The sequence below is a fragment of the Eptatretus burgeri genome, chromosome 1 (genome assembly GCF_056783735.1).
Source record: "Eptatretus burgeri isolate ZD-2024b chromosome 1, Ebu_testis_v1, whole genome shotgun sequence".
In the NCBI taxonomy this organism is placed as follows: domain Eukaryota; kingdom Metazoa; phylum Chordata; class Myxini; order Myxiniformes; family Myxinidae; genus Eptatretus; species Eptatretus burgeri.
In genome coordinates this window covers 30,776,067-30,796,889 of record NC_140961.1, presented here as the reverse complement: position 1 = coordinate 30,796,889, position 20,823 = coordinate 30,776,067, and the positions used below count along the sequence as shown (strand labels likewise).

The 20,823-nt window shown below is 44.1% G+C and overlaps 1 protein-coding gene across 1 annotated transcript in view; it reads right to left on the bottom strand.

The window, feature by feature from the left end:
• Positions 1 to 20,823, bottom strand: part of LOC147034164 (uncharacterized) — a 266,468-nt gene that overhangs the window by 218,211 nt on the left and 27,434 nt on the right. Inside the window, exons 6-10 of the mRNA XM_085850149.1 lie at positions 18,519 to 18,695; positions 11,580 to 11,712; positions 11,291 to 11,461; positions 10,654 to 11,144; positions 120 to 893 (exon numbers count right to left, since the gene is read on the bottom strand). Of these exons, the coding sequence (XP_085706275.1) occupies positions 120 to 893; positions 10,654 to 11,144; positions 11,291 to 11,461; positions 11,580 to 11,712; positions 18,519 to 18,695 (1,746 nt within the window). The remainder of the gene's footprint in view (positions 1 to 119; positions 894 to 10,653; positions 11,145 to 11,290; positions 11,462 to 11,579; positions 11,713 to 18,518; positions 18,696 to 20,823) is intronic.

The following is a 20,823-nucleotide window of genomic DNA, read 5'->3' as shown; positions in this document are numbered from 1 at the left end:
AAGAAAGTTGTATCACAGCTGAGAAGCTTTTTGCTGCCAAACTGACCCAGAACCTCATTTCTTGAACTTCTGTGTTGCTTTACAATAAATACAAGAACAAAAATTAGTTCCAGTGTTACCGTCTTAAGGTCTTCCTCATCATAATCTTCATCTTCCTCCAAATCCACTTTATTTTGCATCTCCATGTCATCCTCAGCAGAAACAGCCTCTTCTTCAATGGACTCTTCTTGTGGCTCAAATGCATCCTCATACTCTCCATGCAACACATCCGCAGTTAGACATGTGGAAGATCCCTCTCCCGATGGTACCTCTTGCTCAGTGTCTTCCTTCCTCAGAACCTGCACTTCAGCTTCTTTGTGAGCCTGACCTGGCTTTCGTACCTCACCTTGCAAATCACTGCAAGTGTGATCTTCACCAAGTGCTTCATCTGGAAGTCGTACATGTTGCATGGCAGGTATCTGCTCTTCGGAGTTGCTTGGCAAATGTATATGCCCTTCCAATTTGTCCGTTATTGCAAATCCACACCCTCCCTCTATAGTCGTCCATGCGTGAACTTCAGACGTGTCTGTTGTACAAACTTGGGGTTGCTGCAAGTCGTGAGACATCAAAAGCTTCGGGACAAAAGGTTCACCCACCCGCCTCACCTCTTCCTCTTTGTTATTATCCACAATGACTTCTTCGCCTCTTTCCTCTTGCACAGCTTGCATTTCTGTCAAAACTCCCTTCACTGCCTCCTGTGGCATGATTGCATATTCTTTTTCTTCCTTCACATCTTTCATTTCTTTGGGTACAATCTTTCCCTCCACAGCAACATTTTCATGCAAGATAGGAGTTACAGGAAAATATAGCAGGCGTTTTTCTTGCTCCTCCACATTTCTTTCATTGACAAGTACCTGTGTGGAATGGACAGGAAACAAATGAAAGAACTTAAAAAAAGCAAGCCTAAAAGAGGAACAGGAAGCCATCTATTCAGTTCAATACAGTTAATTTGGGGATGGAGGGCAGGGCAGAGAAGTTAAATCAACAAAAGAAAAACAGAGCAAACTAGAAGGGCAGCACTCGGTAGAGTGCAAAAACTCCGCCGCCAATACTGCTAGGTAACTCAAGTGAACCTGATATCATATTCATTCAATTTGACGTCAACAGTGCTCACAGAGTTATAGTTTGCAACTTTCCCTTTTACATACTCAAGTCATTCGTCATAACTAGATTCCTTGAGACAGAAATTGATTTTACGTGGGTATATCCACCTGAAGTTCCAAAACCAGCCGCAATTATAATTTTGGCATGTTTTTTTGTTGGAAATCACTTATAAACATGTAGAAATGCAAAAAAAAAAAATCGAAATTTTGTTGAAAAAAAAGTTGCAAAATTTTTTTTTCTCTAAATTTTTTTTTGGGGCGGGGGGTTGGAAATCACTTAAAACATGTAGAAATGCAAAAAAAAAAAAATTCAAATATTTTTTCAAAATGCCCGCCATAGCAGCCATATTGGATTTTGGACCAAGTCCAAAATCTAATGGCATGATCCTTGGACCATACCTAATCCCCCCACCAAGTTTTGTCGAAATCCGTCGAGGAGTTTTTCTGTAATACTGTTCACAAACAAACAAACAGAAAGGGGTGAAAACAGTAACCTCCGATCTTCGATGGCGGAGGTTAACAAGGGCATTTGGAAAAGCGCATACCTATGCCACGCAATGCGCGATCCACGAGAGCATATCAAGGCAATTACATTTTTGAAATATTATGCAATATATCGTTTTTGGCCCTATCTCTCAATGGTGAAGAATCACTTTAAAAACTGAATAATTGTCACATCCGGATTTGGATCTTCACAAATATCGAATCAGTTCGACCTTGTCACACACCCAAACTGTCCACCAAATTTCATCTGGGATAGTACACAACTTTTGGAGATATCGTGCTTATATATCGGTGTTGTCTGATCTCTCAATGATGAAGAATCACTTTAAAAATTATGGGATCCAGATCCGGATACCGGATCATCACCAAAATTGAATCAATTGTTCCTTGTCACACACCCAACGTATCCACCAAGTTTCGTACGAATCCGTCCACAAACTTTTCAGATATCTTGCACACAAACAGACCAAGGTGAAAACATAAACTCCTTCCACTTCGGTGGCAGAAGTAACAAGTGAGAAAGTAGGTGAGAAAAGTGTGAAGAGAAAGAGGTGGTTAGGAAAATATAGGACTGTCCGTGTGTCCGTGTGTCCGTGTGTCTGTCTGTGTCTGTCTGTGACCGCTGTTTCTCGACAACCCCTGGTCCGATCTAATTGAAACTTGCCAGGTATATTGCTGGGGACCTGAGTGTGTGTGTGTGTGTATAATATATATATAAAACAAAAGGTTTGTTCGGTCTTTTCAAGGTTTGATATTAATCGGACAAGTGGTTCCCAAGTTATGGCCATTTATTTACCAAACCAATGACAGGAAACGTTGCTGCGTAGGCGTGGCCGATGGGGAAAGGGCACCTTAGTTACCAATGACAGGACACGTTGCTTAGCGTTTTGCACCAGCAGTATCTATCTTCTATCTATAATTCCAGCAATCTCTGTTTGTTTGCCTTTCAAAAGTTTTGAAGTTCATCGGACAAGTGGTTCCCAAGTTATAGCCAAGTTAGAGCGCGTTCCCCATTAGGGGTTACAACGTACGGACTTTCGGATAGTGATTACTTGCTGTATTCTAATAATTTCTTGATTTCTTCTGCGCATTTATAAATAAACACAATGCCCCAATCCAGTTGTCGTTTACGATAGCGAAGGAACGGCCTGTGTAGTTGTTTGAAAGTTTTTTTTTGTTTTGTTTTTGCACGTACGGCCACGCATGTACGGCCACGCCAGAGCGAAGGAACGGCCTGTGTGGTTGTTGTTTCTGGCACACGGTTTGAAAATTATTTTTTTAGTTTTTTTTGCACGTACGGCCACGCACGTACGGGCACACGAGAGCAAAGGAACGGCTTGTGTGGTTGTTGTTTCTAGCACGCGGTTTGATAGTTTTTCTTTTTTGCACGTATGGGCACTCGAGAGCGAAGGAACGGCCTGTGTAGTTGTTTCTGGCACGCGGTTTGTTTGTTTTTGCACATACAGCCACGCACGTACGGGCACGCGAGAGCGAAGGAACGGCCTTGTGTGGTTGTTGTTTCTGGCACGCGTTTTGGCAATTTCAATTTTTTTTCTGGCAATTCCGTGGTTCTGGCAATTATTATTTTTTTTTTGCCTGGCCGTATGTGCGGCCACGCACTACTATATATACATATGTATAAAAAAATATATATATTGCCTGCACCAAAGAACAAAACCCCATGTCCAAATCAAAATAAAAGCACCACACATGCGCATATAAAGCACCAAAATAAGTACCACGCATGCACGTACCAACCATACAAGCCTCCATCACGATGAGCAGCGACGAGAACACCAACATACAATTTAAGACGCCACTCCCGGTTGTTCGCACGTGGCTGTGTAAGCACCCAGGCCAGAACAAGAAAAGTGTTTTTTGTGTGTTGTTTTGCGTATTTTGTCAGATTTGTGTCAGGGGTTGTATTTATAAAGGTTGTAGTTGTGTTCACAACAGTTTCAGCGGGTATTCGTGTTTGTTTATTGAAAGAAGCAGGGGAAGGCCAAGTGTTAAGTGTCGCGCTCAAGTTAGTTGGGGCCTTGGAAATATGGTGGTGAAAAAAAGGGTATAAATCGAGAATGAAGGAAAAAGGAAGAGAAGTACATAAAATGTGATAGATGATTAATGTGGGCCACATGAACAATAGGGGAAGTAGAGGGTACTCACTGTTATAGGAAGTGAAAAAATAGCCCACTTGGGGAGAGTTAATGTGAGGTTGAAGGAATGGATAGATAATTTGCAGTAAGTAGCAGAATGTGAGAAATTTGTATATTATAGTTGCAATTGGTTGTGGAGTGAATTTGCTGAAGATATTCAAAGTGGTGTGGGTGTAACGGGAGTGGGAGCGGACAGTGGTGTGGGTAAAGTGGGAGCGGGAGCGAGCAGTGGTGTAGATGCAGCGGGAGCGGGAGCGGGCAGTGGTGCGGGTGCAGCGGGCAGTGGTGCGGGTGCAGCGGGAGAGGGCAGTGGTGTGGGTGCAGGAGCGGGCAGTGGTGCGGGAGCGGGCAGTGGTGCGGGTGCAGCAGAAGCGGGCAGTGGTGTGGGTGCAGTGAGTTTAGGCAGTGGCGAGGCAGCAAGTGCAGGCAGCAGTGATTGTGCAACGAGGGAAGCAATTGAGTCGAGGAAGAATGAGGTATGGGAGACAGTTTTTGTTGGTAATGAGACTATAAAATATGTAGATTCTTCATTCTGCAAGAAGGATCGCAGAATTGTGTAGTTTTGAAGGAGTTGGGGACATTGAAGGAAGGGTAAATGACATCAGGTTACAGTAGGAAGGAGATGGTTGTGGTAGACCAAGGAAAAAATGATTGAGGGAAAATTTACTCAGAGGTTTTGAAAAATAGACACAGGATATTGGATAAGCAGCTGAAGACAAGGGATATGAAATAATGTTTTCTGGGATGTTCCAAGATGAGGAAATGTGATAGAAAGAAGAAGCGAATACTTCGATATCGCGCAGCTGGGGGCAGTAAAAGGTTAAGAATGATGAAACAATTTTGCAGTTATAAAATTTAAATGTAGACACGGTGAATTAGCATGCATGATGGGAAGAGTTGTGACGTTAGACAAATTTCTCTTTCTAGCCCCTCAGATCAAAGGGACGTACGCAGCCAAAAGTGTGAAAGAAGATGTGACAGAAGACAGGACAGAATAGCCAATTATATAACATCACGATGTCACCGCGCTGTAATAACCACTTCTGTCACCAAAAAAAGAGGAAGAAATCACCTCCACAAGACGTTTTAAAAACACTTCTGGTGAAAAACAATGAAGAACGAGAGTTACAACGCTGCGCATCAACAACGAACGGAACAGGAAGATTATCACTTCCTGCTCAGAAAATCAACTTCCAGCGTCACACAGAAAACGATTCAGCACAAAAAACGTTGCTCTTCCGCATTAACCCCGCCCACAATTCACCCGGCAATCGCCGCCCACAATCCACCCGGCAATCTCCGCCCACATCAGACCCAACAATAAGTGTGACAGAAGACACAGGACAGAATAGCCAATTATATAACAGCGCGATGTCGCCGCGCTGTAATTAATTCCAGCTCCTTCAGATGAGCATCGCCTGCGAATCTCGATTGTTGGCACCAAAAACGAAATTTCGCTCATCACATGCACACAGCTTTGGAAGAAAACTATTTTTGGGGGTAACAAATAAGAAATGCAAATGAGATAGACATTAAAAAAAAAAATCAAAAATGTTTTTTTTTTTTTTTTTTTTACTTTCCCACATTGTCCCACTTGAGTTGACAACTGCTTTTCATTTTTAGCTTGCCTGTTCGAAGAACAGAGAGCTTTCACGATACCCCCAGCATGACCGTGAAAATGTTAAAGTTTTTGGTGCAAGTTATTTCCTTTCGTATGTTTTTATCGACCACACTATTTTTTACTGATTACAATATACAAACACATATATTGCTTTAAAATTATTTGGATCAGACATCACTGCAATGCTTTATAAAAAAATATATTATTAGACTAGTCTTTTAAAAAATATTATTAGACTAGTCTTTTAAAAACGATAAATGTACAAACAAGCGAGCATTGGGTGGCTTTGACACCAACTCTCTGGTAATATTCCCTATACTTCCACATCAGGATGGTGTATTTTTTTTGACTTTCAAATCAAATTTTACTTTGTCTGGTATCTCCAAAGATAGATGGAATTTTATCAAGTATTTGATGAAAACAATCAAAATCGAGATCCACAATGACACTCTTTCGAAGCAGCTGTGATTGACGAGTGGAGCATTGGCTGTGATCATGCAACAGGAAAAGAGGTCATTCCTTGTGCATCGAATTATGGTGTATTTTGTTTTTACTTTCACTTAAAAGGTCCACAGAATCAAAAAATCATGTTTGCTTTAGTGAATAGACATAGCTTCACTGAACACTTAATCGTTGCTCTTTTTAAGAATAAACAACTTCAAATGAAGAATAAATGTTTTCTGGTGTTCTTTCATGCTCAATTGGCCCCACCCGCCAAATCACAGCGATCATATGGCACATAACACACCACGTCATCACGACCTCAGGGTCATATGAGGTCCGTCTAAAAAGTAACGGGACTGAGCCTGCTCTGTGCTTCACTTACACAACGTGAATTAACGGGTTGTGTCACAGTCTTTCGCAACATTCCAACAATACATATGATTGGTGATGGTTGGCTGCGCTCATTGTACGATTTTTTACAGGTCGTGCTTTACAAGTTGTCCAGTCTGAGTCATCATGCTATGAGTCGTGAGCAGAGAGCCAATCTGAAGTTTCTTGCCAAGCTTGGCAAAACACCTTCCGAATCCTTCGCAATGCTGCAGCAAGTCTACGGGGAAGAAATGATGTCATGTGCACGTGCTTTGAATGGCACAAGAGGTTCAAAGAGGGACGGGAGGAGGTTGAGACGATCCACGGTCTGGAAGACCTTCAACGAGCAGAATGGTGAACAACATAGAGCGTGTGAAGCAGATTGTGCGTGCAGATCGTCAATTCACGGTGGGGATGATTGCTGAGGAACTTTCCATCAACAACGACACTGTCTGGAGCATCATCACTGAAAATCTCGAAATGCGCAAGGCGTGCACAAAGATGGTCCCAAAGCTGTTGTCACAGGACCAGAAACAGCAAGGAGTCACTGTCTGTCAAGACATTATTGAGCGCCTCAAGGACGATCCAGACCTCCTCAGGAGTCATTACTGGCGATGAATCATGGATATTCGAATACAATCCCGAGACCAAACAGCAGAGTCGTCAGTGGAAAAGTACAGCATCACCAAGACCAAAGAAAGCAAGGATATCAAAGTCGAAGGTCAAGGTGATACTCCACGTTTTTTTGACATCAAGGGCATCGTCCACTTCGAGTTTCTACCACAGGATCAAACAGTGAATCAATACGTGTACAAGGAGAACCTCCGGCACCTCATGAGATCAGTCTGGGACAAGAGGAGGGATCTGTGGAGGAAAACGCCTGGGTGTTCCACCATGACAACGCCCCTGCTCACAGTGCCCTGAGCATCCAACAGTTTCTGGCGAAGAGGAACGTGCCAACTCCGGAGCAAACCCCGTATTCACCAGACTTGGTCCCTTGTGATTTTTTCCTTTTCCCCAAGCTCAAAGGGGTGATCAAGGGGACCCGATTTCCTGATGTGGAGGCCATCAAAAGGTCTGTGACGACAGAGCTCCGGAGGATTCCAGAAGAAGCCTTCCAGGGGTGCATCGAAATGTGAAAGAAGAGGATGGACAAGTGTGTGAGACTGGAGGGAAACTATTTTGAAGGGGACAAGCTGGGATTTCAATATATTTTTTGGAATTAAATGTCTGTGAAGTCAGTCCCGTTACTTTTTAGACGGACCTCATACATGTACACAGTCTTACAGCACCTTCTACAGAACGATTTCCACTGTCGTAATCTGAGGATTCTTGATCAGAAAATTATTCATCAAATTCACTTTCTGACGAGTCTGAAACGAGCTGTGCATCCATTATCCATTGCGTGCTGAGACTTTTTCCCTCGATTACGTCATGGCAGTTTTCTGGAATTTTTTAGGGGCGGTAACCGCTGGGTTTGCTTTTTTAACTCGAACACCTCAAAAATGTATTACAATTAAAAACCACGTTCAGTTCTTTGTTCATCACTTAAAAATCAATCTAATCACAGCAGAAAAAAATTGATTCTGTGGACCTTTAACCCGAACTGAACTGGGAGAGCTTGAGCTTTCCTGACTGGTTCCGGCAGTCGATGGATGGTCTGATGAACCTGAAAATTTGCACAGGCAGAGATCATCGCGTAATGAACGTGATGGGAATTTTTTTTTTTCATAACATATTCAAAATATATATATATATATATATATATATATATATATATATATATATATATATATATATATATATATATATATATATATATATATGCATTTTATTGTTTTTCTACAATTATTCAGTATATCTAAAACATACCAAAACGCTCAGAAGAAACAGAGAAATTAATTTACACCAGTGTCCTAATGGATGCAATACTTATTCACATGTGTTTGTTGTAAATAAACACATGCAAAAATTGCAGATTTTATTTTTTGGACATGTGACTCCAAATTGTCATGTGACACCTGAACGATAAGTCCGATCTGGACATACAGTATTAGTGTAGTAGATAGTAGAACAAGGAAGGACAAATGTGTCCAAGAGCCGCGTCCGATCTGATCTGGTTTTGTCTTCACCAGAAGAAGCAGAACAAGAACAAGAAGAAGAAGAAGAAAAAAAAAATAACAACTTCCGATATTTCGTCACGTGGCTTGATTTAGCCAATAGCGAGACCCGCCATGGACGATCGTCGTTCATGACGAGAAAATAGTGTATTTACGAAATTACACCACATTAAATGGAATAATCTTTAAATAGTAACGTGAACTTTTCGAAACTTTAAAGCAAATGTCAGAATATATTTAAAAGTTCATGATAGACGCTCTCAAAAGGCACCCTCAATGCGAGGATGTGTACAGGCGTTTAGTATTTAAGGAGATCCGGATCCTGTATATAAAAGAGCTGAGTCATGAAGAACAAGAAGAAGAACAAGAAGAAGAACAAGAAGAACAAGAAGAAGAACAAGAAGAAGAAGAACAAGAAGAAGAAGAACAAGAAGAAGAACAAGAAGAACAAGAAGAAGAACAAGAAGAACAAGAAGAAGAACAAGAAGAACAAGAAGAAGAACAAGAAGAAGAAGAACAAGAAGAAGAACAAGAACAAGAACAAGAACAAGAAGAAGAACAAGAAGAAGAAGAACAACAAGAACAAGAACAAGAACAAGAACAAGAACAAGAACAAGAACAAGAACAAGAACAAGAACAAGAACAAGAACAAGAACAAGAACAAGAACAAGAACAACAATAACAACAACAACAACAACAAGAAGAACAAGAAGAACAAGAAGAACAAGAAGAATAACAACACAGAGCTCTCTTAGAGCTGAGTCTCACATGGCTAAAAATTGTGCAAATTATGATACAAACATCAAATTTGGCATTTCTGTCCCACAGGGCTTTCTGATCAAATCTGCCCGATTGGCCATTTGAAAAAAAATTAAAATAAAATAAAAAAACTTCAAAAAAATTTGAAGTCACAGCTGGCTGAAATTCTTGAAGCGCAAGTGAACATCCTAGACAGAGAAGCAAGGGGAGATGCAGTCATCATTGATGACTCAGCACTTATCAATGCCCTACCTCCATGCACTTCAAAGATATTTGATGACTATGCTAAAGAAGACATCATTCCAAAGGTGGAATCCTATGGTGCCAGGTACGAGAGGGTGGACGTGGTGTTTGATGTGTACAAGAAGTCAAGTCTGAAGTCCGAGGCAAGGTCGAAAAGGGGGCAAGGAATCAGAAGAAGAGTGACAGGAACCAGTAAGACCCCAAGTAACTGGAGAAGCTTTCTTCGAGATGACAGTAACAAGACTGAGCTGTTTCACTTCCTTGCGGAAAAGATGTGTGAAGCACAGACGACAAGCACAGTCATTGTCACAAAAGGAGAAGATACCATTAGCAACACAAGGAAGTCACTGGATGCTGTGTCTCCATGTTGTCATGAAGAAGCTGACACTCTAATATTTGTACACGCCAGGGATGCAACGACGGATGGTAGCAAGTCCATTATCATTAAGGCTAATGACACGGACGTACTAGTCATAGCAATATCTGTACTGCCATCCTTACAAGAACTAAGTCTTGAGAACATGTGGATTGCCTTTGGCCAAGGAGCCAAGGCACGATGGATTCCAGTCCATGAGGTAGTTTCTGCAATAGGGCATGAGAAAGCGAGAGGGATCCCATACTTCCATGCGTTCACTGGATATGACGTCGTGTCTGCCTTCCGCGGTAAAGGGAAGAAAACTGCATGGCAGACTTGGAACGTCTTTGATGATGTTTCTGAAACATTCACCAATCTCAGCCAGCATCCAACATTGATTCGTGATCTTGACTTTCTTGAAGTTTTTTTTTTTTTTTTCTTTCCAATTTTTCAAAATTTGGATTTTCAAATGGCCAATCAGGCAGATTTGATTAGGATCCCCTGGAGAACAAATGTGCCAAATTTGATGCTTGTATCATCAAATTTGATGATGAAAAAAAAAAAAATGAAATCCCAAAATGTTGTAAAGAATCTCGAGGGGGAATCCCAGCTCCAACTCCTCCCCACCGCCCCCAGTGCTGTAAGAGTTAAGGTGTGGGAATTCAGCCTGTGGAGAACCACACAACTAAAATATTGCATTTATTCCAATGTAATTGCACAAATAAACTCTTCTGTTTCCACTGATAAATTTCCCATCAAATTTTCTTTTTTGAAATGGAATTTATGTTTTTGTAGAAACTGAAAAGGCACTTTTTGAAACAGGAAATCACTGGCTCGATGTTCTGGATGACAAAATGGCAACATCAACACGAGTTATGCTGAGCTATATTTAAACAATCAAAAATTCAGTGCAATGTGAAAAAAGGACTTCAATTACAACCTGTTCCAGGGCAGGACAGGAATCCACCAAATCCTTTCCTTCTTCACATCCAAAAGGCACCTCCATCTCTTCTTCGTTCAGCTTTATCTGATCTACACCAGTCTCATCATTGTCCCTATTAATATTCAGCTCCTCCTGAAACAAAGAAGGACCTTCATGTCGCTCCTCGGCATTTTCAAACTCCAACTGCATCATCTCATCCGCTTCAAGCTCTCCTTCTTTACCCTTTTCCACCTCCAACTTATTATCCAATCCAGGGATCTTCAACCCCACTCCTTCAACACTGTCAACAGTACTTCGGCTCACTTCACGATCCATCCCAGCAACGACGTTGGAATCGCTAACGAAAGAATTTGTCAACACCTCAGCTGTGTTTTGCACATTTTTCCCCAAATGGGTTTGTGCTTCCAGACTGGCAATTGGCTCGTTTAAATCTGTTGCTGACGAGGGTGGAAATGAGGTTTCCGGACTCTTTACAGAATCACTGAAATCTAGAAAAGAAAAGGAAAACGAGCTTATGTAAACCTTTTTCAAGAGAAGAAGAAAGAATTGTTGTTCAAAATAAACTATGGAAAGAAACACAAGTGAAGAAAGAGGTGCTAACAATGTCAAGAATGGAAAAGAAAACAACAGACACCTTTCGTCACATTGAAGCATGGCACGGCACTTGCGGTGCCAACAGGGGCACTGGGACTGGACTGATTTGGCATGGTCTGCTGTTGATCTGTTACTTGCTCTGTGTTGGATGAAAGTTCTGCCGAGGTGCCAGCAGTGTTAGATTCCAGCAGCTTTGACAGCGTGGGAGCCACTGCAAAACCAAATAGCACAGTGAAAGGAACTGAAGTTAGCACTGCAGAGAAAAGTACGAAATTTAATTTAAATTATTACATTAATCATGAAGGTTAAAACAAAATTACTCTCCTCACCAGTAGAGGCAGAGGCAAAAGTTTGTGTGTGTAGACTGAAGACTGGTATTGCCAGCTGTGTTGCAATCCCAGACTCCGAATCAGCCAGACCACTTGTCATGTTCAATGCAGCAAATTCTTCAGCAGCTTTGCTCTGCACATTGCAGGAAAATAGAAAATAATTAATATATTGCACCATAATCACTGCAGTCATGCACAGACAGTGCCTGTAGAAAGTCTACACCCCCTTTCAAAATTTTCACCATTTGTTGCCTTATAGCCTGGAATTAAATTGCATTAAATCATACTTTTTCCACCTGTATTTACATATAGTAAACCACAGCTTCAAGTTAAAAACAATTTCAAAAAATTTCAGAGAATTAATTAAAAATACAAAACTAGAATATCTTGGTTGGATAAGTGTCCACCACCCTGAGTCAATACTTGGTGGAAGCACCTTTGTCAGCAATTACAGCTGTGAGTCTGTTGGGATCAGTCTCTACCAACTTTGCACACCTTGATTGGGCAATATTTGCCACCCCCTCCCCTTTATAATAGCAATTGTAAATTAGCTCAGGTGTAATCTTCGGTGACAGAGGTAATTCGTATAACCGTTAGAATTCGTATAAATTCGTTCGAAGGTATAACCAATCACCTTCAAAATCACACAAGTTAATTGGCCTCAACCCGTGTTAAGTTGTCGTGATTTTCATTATTTCAGAATAAAATCAGCTGTTCCTGTAAGTTTCCTCTGCTGAGAGTGCATTTCACAGCAATGACTCAACCATGAGCACCAAGGAGCTTTCAAAAGACTTCCACAATGAAGTTGTGGAAGGGCACAGATCAGGGGATGGGTATAAAAAGATTTCTGAAGGTCTTTAATATCCCTTGGAGCACAGTCAAGACAATCATTAAGAAGTGGAAGGCATATGGCACTACCAAGACCATGCCGAGAGAAGGCCGTCCCTCCAAACTGGATGACCAAGCAAGGAGGAGACCAAGCAAGGAGGTGAACTGCGACCAGATGGGTCCTGTCGGGCCGTGCGAGGTCGAGTGGGTGCATGGTACAGAAGGGGCAGTAAAACACGAGGGGACAACGGAGATGGTGGAGGCGACGGAAAGATTGGCAGAGACGCGGGAATTAGAAGAAAGAGAGGAATTAAATAAAGTTAACGAGCACACACAAGTCGAGTTAGGAGGGGACATGAAGGTTGAGCTTGTAGAATGTTTCATGAATCAAGGCGAGCATCAGGATAACATCCCTCAGGAACAGGAGGGGACGGTATGCCGACTCGAAGTGGACTGCGACCAGGTGAGTCCGGTCGGGCCATGCGAAGTCGAGCGGGTGCATGGTACGGAAAGGTACATGCCGAGTTTGGGAGGGGCAGAGGCCTCGGGATCCCTGGAACTAACCCAAACCCCCAGCGTGATTGTCCCAGAGTGTATGTTGGAGTGTGCGAGTGGTGTGAGTGTCATGGCATGCGCGAGTGCATGTGGGGAAATGGCACACGGACCGATCCAGATGGGAGATGGGAATGGTGAGCCTGGTAGGCAGCACAAAGTTATCTTGGTGACCGCACCGGCTCCGCAGGACGTCAGGTGCGAGGCCAGTCCCATGTGTTGTGAGCGGCTGAAGCACACACGTCTGCGCGATCGCAACCCGGCATTGAAACGTCTCGTGCGTGGTACGAAACCGGCACGTGCACGGTGAAAAGGTTGTGTGAATTCGGAAAGCACGGGTCCCCATGCGAGCGCGTGTGCTGGGCATCACGTGCTGCACACCACGTGTTCTGTTCGCGGAATGCGCGGAGCGAGTCCCCGGGATGACACGCTCGGGCGGGCCTGCACGGCAAGCCGCGCAAGTTCCGTGTGCGAGTGACATCACCGGGGATCTTTCAGCACTCAAGCAGGTGAGTGGCGCTCGGCTCACATGGTGGATGGCTCAAAAGCGAGCGCACGGTGCGATTGACGGGGAGACGTCTCCCATGCATCGCCCATAAGGAGGGGACGTGCAAATTGTAGACCGCCGCCCTGGCGACGCAAAGATGGCCGAGCCTTGCTACAAGTACACGATACCCCGGCCAGCATGGGGCAAGCACCCTCACCCTGGGCAAAGGAGCAGTAGTTAGTGGGAAGGGTTTAGCGAGACAGACAGACCGGCCTCATGGGGCCCGTGGAACTGTTAGTGGGAATTTAGTTTGGATTTAGAAATGGATTTTGAGATGAAGAGAACGAAACATGAGTGAATGTGGGTCAGCGGGCCCGAGTGTGTGAGTGGAGTGAATGTGGAATGCATGGTGCGAATGAATGATTGGAGGGGGGGGGAGGAGTGAATCCCACCCAAGGAAACCCAGGGTCAGTGTAATGTTAGTTAGTGCATTAGTCAAATTAACCAAACGGATGTCATTTTGTTGTTGGTGTTGAGTGAAGGCACGAAACCTTTTTGTAGGGTGCAGGAGTCTACTGACCGGCTGGGAGCGTGGCTGTGGAAAGGTGAGTACTGAGTAGAGGGCACCCCGGGCACGGAGAAGTTGGCCAGAGTCAGCCATGGGTCCAAGCGACCGGGATAGTGGAATGGGCACAGGCGACCCTCCGAATGGGACCCGGAGCGCCAGAAATGCCACGTGGGAATATACGGGGCAGTAGGCAGGAAGGGCACTCCCCGCGTTCATACTGAGTCGGTAGGCTCGGAGACAGCCTCAGCTGCCTGGGGGTGCGAAGTTAGAGTTCGGCAGATGGGAATCCCTGCCAATTGAGCCTCGCTGCCCAGCCAAGAAATTGTGCAAGGGCACGAGAGAAAATTTGAGGGCTCGGCCCAAATTTATAACAGACACCAACACAGGCGATGGGAATCATGGTTTCTTGAACCAATACTTTAAAAAGGCAGGTGTGTTGAAAAGCCCCAGGGAGAGGTTAACGTTCAATAAATGCTAGGACAGATAGAAAATGTGAACCCCTTCGCACCATCAATCCCTTCGCTGCCCGAAGGCCACTGGACCCACCATGGGAAATTGCTGAAATCTGGGGAGGTTGTTCTGAGGCTCCATTGGGCCTCGAAACAGATCCACCTGTCTCTTCCTTAGTCCCCTCAACAAGGAAATTAGGGGTTGGGGAGTAGGCAGGTAGGATAGGTTAGCCGGACAAGGGCAGTTGGAGGGTTTGGGACACTGAGAATTATAAAATAAAAAAGGAAAAAAGAAGAAAAAAATGGGGGAAGTCTAAATTTTGTTGTTGCAAATTAAGAGAGTGGGTATGGACAAAGACAGGCAATGGCGATAGGTTGGGGGGAGACAGTAGGGTAGGTCCGAGCCCGTTTTCGGAGCGGCAGGCACCACCGCACTCCCTCCAGAACCTCACGGACCAGACCAGAGGCCGGCCAGCTTCATCTGCTGGCCTGTTTGTGCTGCATCTGCTGGTCCGCATTTGCCTCGCCATACTTTGCCTTGCCTGCCTTTGCCTTGACCACATGCCTGCTTGCCCTTGTTGCATTTCCCGTGTCAACCATCTCACCATGTACGCCAGGACCATCCCAGCCAGTGTGTTTGCAAAGACTGCCCTGCAGAAAGCTGCACCACGAGGACTGCATTGCGCAGCCTGCGCATCGTTTGTTTTTCCATTTAATTTCCAGTTCAAAGGATCCAGAGACTGCATTTTGCAGCCCGGCTACCCCCCCCCCACCCTTGTTATTCTTGCATAAAGGCCAGTTCAAATGGCCTGTGGGACGGCACATGGCCTGCCGTGTTAGGGTGAGTTGCCTCCAGCAGCTGAAGACTGAAATGAGGAAAAGAAGGTTCAGTGAAACAAAAAGAGGGACCTTTTGAGCAGGCCCCAAAGACATCTGACCTTCCAGCTGCTGGGCACTCACCCACACAAACAGTTGACTTTGCTGTGCCTCTTTAACCATGGCCCAGGACCTGTGATCTGTGGGAAGTATAAATAGTAAGAAATGTACATAATCTTTAAAACCCACCTGTTGTTTGTTTAGCGCTAGCAATATAGTTAAGTTGTCTGAGTGAGTTTGATAGTTTAGTTACGCAGCGCACTAAGTTATTTATTTTTGGGACATGTATGCAAATGTCGCACTCAGGGATCCGGAGGTAAAACGTACAAGGGTAAAAACCTACACCTGCATGGCACACGGAAATTTACGACTCGGGACAAGTCTATAGAAAGGGGGGGTAGTGTTACGAATCTGGCAGCCATTTGTACACAACAGCCAGAGTCCCCGCAGTTCAGTTATTGCGATAAGTATGTGTTTATAGTTAGGGTCCCGTCCCAATGTTTAATGGGCGATTAATTGTATGTGCGCTGCGAGTTATTTTTCTCGTTAGTTTTCGACATCAATTCCCTTCACACCACGGCGCCATAACCCACGTGTTCAAGGCTACGAACGTGGGCGGAGCCCCCTCGCCTTGGGGCCGACTCCGCCCAAGCAAGATGGGATGTTCCCCTCGTCCAATGAGGGGAGGACACCGATTGCCCGACGCCCCCCCCCAACTAATCCAGAGGTGAATTACCTCAGAGCGGATCCCTCCACCCGTGTGGGGGGGAGGGAGGATAAGAAGGGTGGTAGTGTCGGGGCTCTTTTCTCGTTGGTCTGCAGTCGTCATCTGCACTCTTTTTTTCCAGGGTTCCTCGTGGTGGTGGTGGTCGTGGAAGCCAGGACCGTGGTGCTCGTATCATCGTTCGTGGCGGCAAGGACCGTGGTTCGTAGCAGCCAGGATCGGGGGCTCGTTGGATTCCGGGTCATGGGTTCGAGTCCCACCGTGGTGGGTTGGAGTCAGTGAAACCACACGAGGCCGGCCAGGTACCCGGCCAGATTCTGACCCCCAGCTGAACTATACTCCTCGGCTGAATGGCTGAATGAAGACCCACGAGGTCGATTTCTTTTGGGTGTGTGTGTCTGTCTGTGGCCAGTCTGTAAGTAGAACTGTTTAAGTGATTCCTTTGTACATTTTCATGCATATTTGTGTTAAATCTGCTCTGCGTTTCCCTCCCTCTTACAATAGTAAATAAATAACTGTTAAATGTTCCAGTTCGTTGTCTATGCTTTCTTTCATTGACCCAGTATGGTTCGGGCTTGAGAATTAGGGAGGTCGTTTGTACCATAAATTGTTCATTTGGTCCGGCAGGCTTTGGTAATCCCCGCTCGGTTACCACGGATCCGAGTCGGTAACAGCGACTCGGTGCGGACAAAGTCGGCCGAGGGTGTGGCTTCCCCAGCAGTGAGACGGCGTGGGTACTTCGGTAAATTGGAATTAGACAATTAACCCTACCCCACGCCGTCAAAATATTGGCGTCCACGGTCCACTAAGGTACCTATGACCTTCGGAGTTATCCGAAGGTTACGACCTTCAATTCTGGTGTTCGGTGGGAGATGACCCAACTGCTCCATCTCGCGGTCACCCTCGCCACTGAATCCGGCACCACAACAATATTTGGGTCCATTATTGATTCATTCTATTTCTGACTCTTGAGTGACGAGAGGGTTAAAAATTATTATATCAAGTCAGACGAATCAAACTTTACATTATTTTAGTCATCGAACAAGAAAATGAAAATCTACAAACCAATCTGTCTGGTGGAGTCTGTCAATGTGAACTGCCGGCAGTCAGTCCTGCCACTTGTACACGAAATAGGCTGTTTTCTGGCACTTGCAAGAGGCTCAAATTTATATGGCTCAAGGCCAGAAACTCCAGAGTATAAATTCCCATCATCCTCCGACTCGTCCTCGGCAATATCGGAATGAAAACACTAAATTTCATCACCGCTGAAATCACTCTGATTCGCATCTCGCCATTGGTTCACACGCTGTTTCCGAATGTTCACGAAGTTTTCGGAGAACGTGACGTCATAGCATCTTCGATAAATTCCGGTCTGTTTTTCGATCACTGACAAAAGTTTTGATTGAGTTAATTTTAGCATATTTTGAGTTTCAAATTTAAGAAAATAATTGCCCAACGATTAATTATTAATGTGATTACAACCTTTGAATCATGCAAAGTCATCAGCGACCCAAAACCTGGTCTTTAACTGTACTATCTTCATTGGTAGACATGTTTTACATTATTTCGACTTTACAAAAAAATTTATGTTCACCATTTGTTTTTACATGGGTCTCACTTTTCCATGGTATTCTTCTTCCTCCGGTCGGTATGCCGTGGTACCATGTGCATTCAACAGCACTGCTATGGTGCTGGTTCCAAATAAAAAACTCACGGCGCATACAATACTGTCCCCATTTCCCTCCGCATCAACACTTTCCGTGGAATTGTCATCAATTACTAAATTTTGGTAACATTTGCAGTCAGTGATTTTTAACCATGGCTCCCACGAGGAAAACTGTTTTGAGTGGTAAACCAAACTGTGCAAAAAAGTCAAGGAAAGTGATGCCTGACAAAAAGTGGAGGTTTTGGATAAGCTTGGTCGAGGGGAGAGTGAGGTGTCATTTGGGCAGATTAGTATGAGTGAACAAGTGCAGTATCCACCAAATAAATAAATGCGCAGAAAACATAAGGGATAGTGAATGCAATGGTCTTAAGCCGTGTGAGGACAACTCCCGTAAAACAACTCAAGTACATGACGCGCAAGTTTATCGATGATGACGGAATTGCACTCTTGGCTCAGAACCTACCCCCCTTTTTCACATAAGCCCTTGGTCTTATTGGATACAGATATGGTTTACGTGAGGGTTTCCAGGAATGTAACCCCCCACGTCAAACAAGTGTTGACTGCACATGCAATACCAATGAACACAATGGAAATTACCTTCAAGTAATGTAACAATAAGCACCGAAATACTACCTTTGAAAAGACATCACTGCCCCAAAGTAACCCAATCTAAACTATTTTAATTAGTTAAAAGAATTAAAATTAATAGCTATGGCAGGAAAATGAAGGAGTGCCTTAAACGAACTGCACACAAAGAACACAAAAGCGAGTCTTTCACGGCAGACGTACCGTAATGGCATCAGATGCTGCACAAATTTCCTTCCTCAAGAGCTCTGACAGTGCGGGTGAAATGGGGGGGCTTGGTCTTTCAGGGTGGTCCTCTGTATTTTGGCATAGATCATGTGGAAGCTGATAGTCCATACCAGCCAAGGCTGATCGGACTGCATGTGCATCTGATGGTGAAACCTGCAATAAAATGAATGTCACCATATACTTTTGGACCCAGAGTTCACGTTCTTGCTTGAGCAGAATAGTGTGCTTGTGAGAGAGCAGGGGTGAGAGTGAGAAGATGGACTGGAGAAAGAGAAAAGATGTTCTACACATCATTTGTGAAAACACAAAACCTGTTCACAGCTAATCAGACAAGTGCATCAGTGGATTGAGCAAAATGATGTGATCTGCAATTAAGAGTATAAACTTCCATATTCTGATCGACTTGTAAGGAGGGTTTGGAAAGAAGCAGACAAGCCTGCAAATACAGTTCGAGTACCAAATATATTATGAGGGCAGAACAAAAATTTCAGTTGTCCTCCAATTCAAGCATGAGTGCATTTGGAAGAAAATAGATTTACAGAATTTAACAATGTGTGAAATATAGGAAAGAGTAGAAGTAAGAATAACACTGAGATAAGGTGACGATCCACAATTTTCACTGTCTTGGGTTGAGTTTTAACAGTGGAGGAGAGGGCATGAATCTGCAGATCGGTCTTGGCAGCATTAAGTTTGAGGAAGTTAATGGACATCCAGATTTTAATTTCAGCAAGACGAATTCAGAATGACAGAAGACCGTTTTATTCTGTTCAATTGTGCACCACCATACGAGGGTTCAGAAGTGTTTTATGAATAATATCGTCATAAGCATCACAATATTGTACATGGACCTTTGACAATGGATGTTCTTTACCAAGATGGCTGACTTCCATTACATGCTCTGCCAATGTGGTGCCTGTCCTCCAAAAGCTCCCCATTATGATTGTGTGTTTTAAGGACAAGTCTTCGCAACAGTTAAGCACTGGTTGCATCCACTTTAGACAATGTTTAAGCTGATGCAACAGGAAGAAATTGTCAACATTTTTTTTCCCCAGGAGATAACCATGCATGGTGTAGCGCCACTCCCGGTGAGAGATTGTATAACAAGTCCTAGAGGTTTACAGTTTCATCGCATCTCTGTAAAAAAAAAAAAACCTTATAGAAATCAAAAATAGCTCCGCAAAGCGGGCATAACCCCTCAGCCCATGCATTCATTGTAAAAGGAAGCAGCGATATCACAATGATGAAGTCAGTTAGAGCACGTTGGACGTCATATCGAAAATCAATCAGACTTCAAGATGGCTCCCGTGGCGGCTAGTGAAAAATCGCAGTGCGCCCATTTTCAAAAGGAACCTTCCTCTACTCAACTCCAACACACACACACACACACACACTGCAAAAATGCATTTAAATCGGACAAGCCAAGCCGTTCTCGAAATTGACGAAAACCAATTTCAAGACGACTGCTGTGGCGGCCACACTGAAAATCGCAGCGCGCCCATTTTCGAAAGGAACCTTCCTCTACTCAGCCCAACACACCCTGCAAAAATAGATTTAATCGGATAAGACGTTGTCCTCAAAATCGACCGAAACCAATTTCAAGATGGCTGCCATGGAGGCCACATTGAAAATCGCAGCGCGCCCATTTTCGAAAGGAACCTTCCTCTATTCAACCCCAACATACCCTGCAAAAATGCATTTAATCGGACAAGGCGTTCTCCTCGAAATTGACGGAAACCAAAAGTTGACGGACGCCCGAACAACGAAGTATGAACTTTGACCTCTGTGACCTTGAAAAGTAGGTCAAATCAAAAACCCGGGTTATATATCATGTATCCTCATCAGATATACCTGTGATAAAAAATTTGGCGATGATCCAGTCATTCGTTCAGGAGAAATAGCCATTTCTAGGTTTTCAGTTTTGGACCCCTGGTGGCAGAGTCGAGAATCAAATTGCGCTCATTATCGAAAGGAACCTTCCTCTGTTCAACCCCAACAAACCCTGCAAAAATGGATTTAATCGGACAAGGCATTCTCCTCGAAATCGACGGAAACCAATTTCAAGATGGCTGCCATGGAGGCCACATTGAAAATCGCAGCGCGCCCATTTTCTAAAGGAACCTTCCTCTACTCAACCCCAACATACCCTGCAAAAATGGATTTAATCGGACAAGGCGTTCTCCTCAAAATTGACGGAAACCAAAGGATGACAGATGCCTGGACGGACAACGCCTGAGACGACAATACCCCTTAGCCCAATTCGGGCTGAGGGGCAAAAACTACT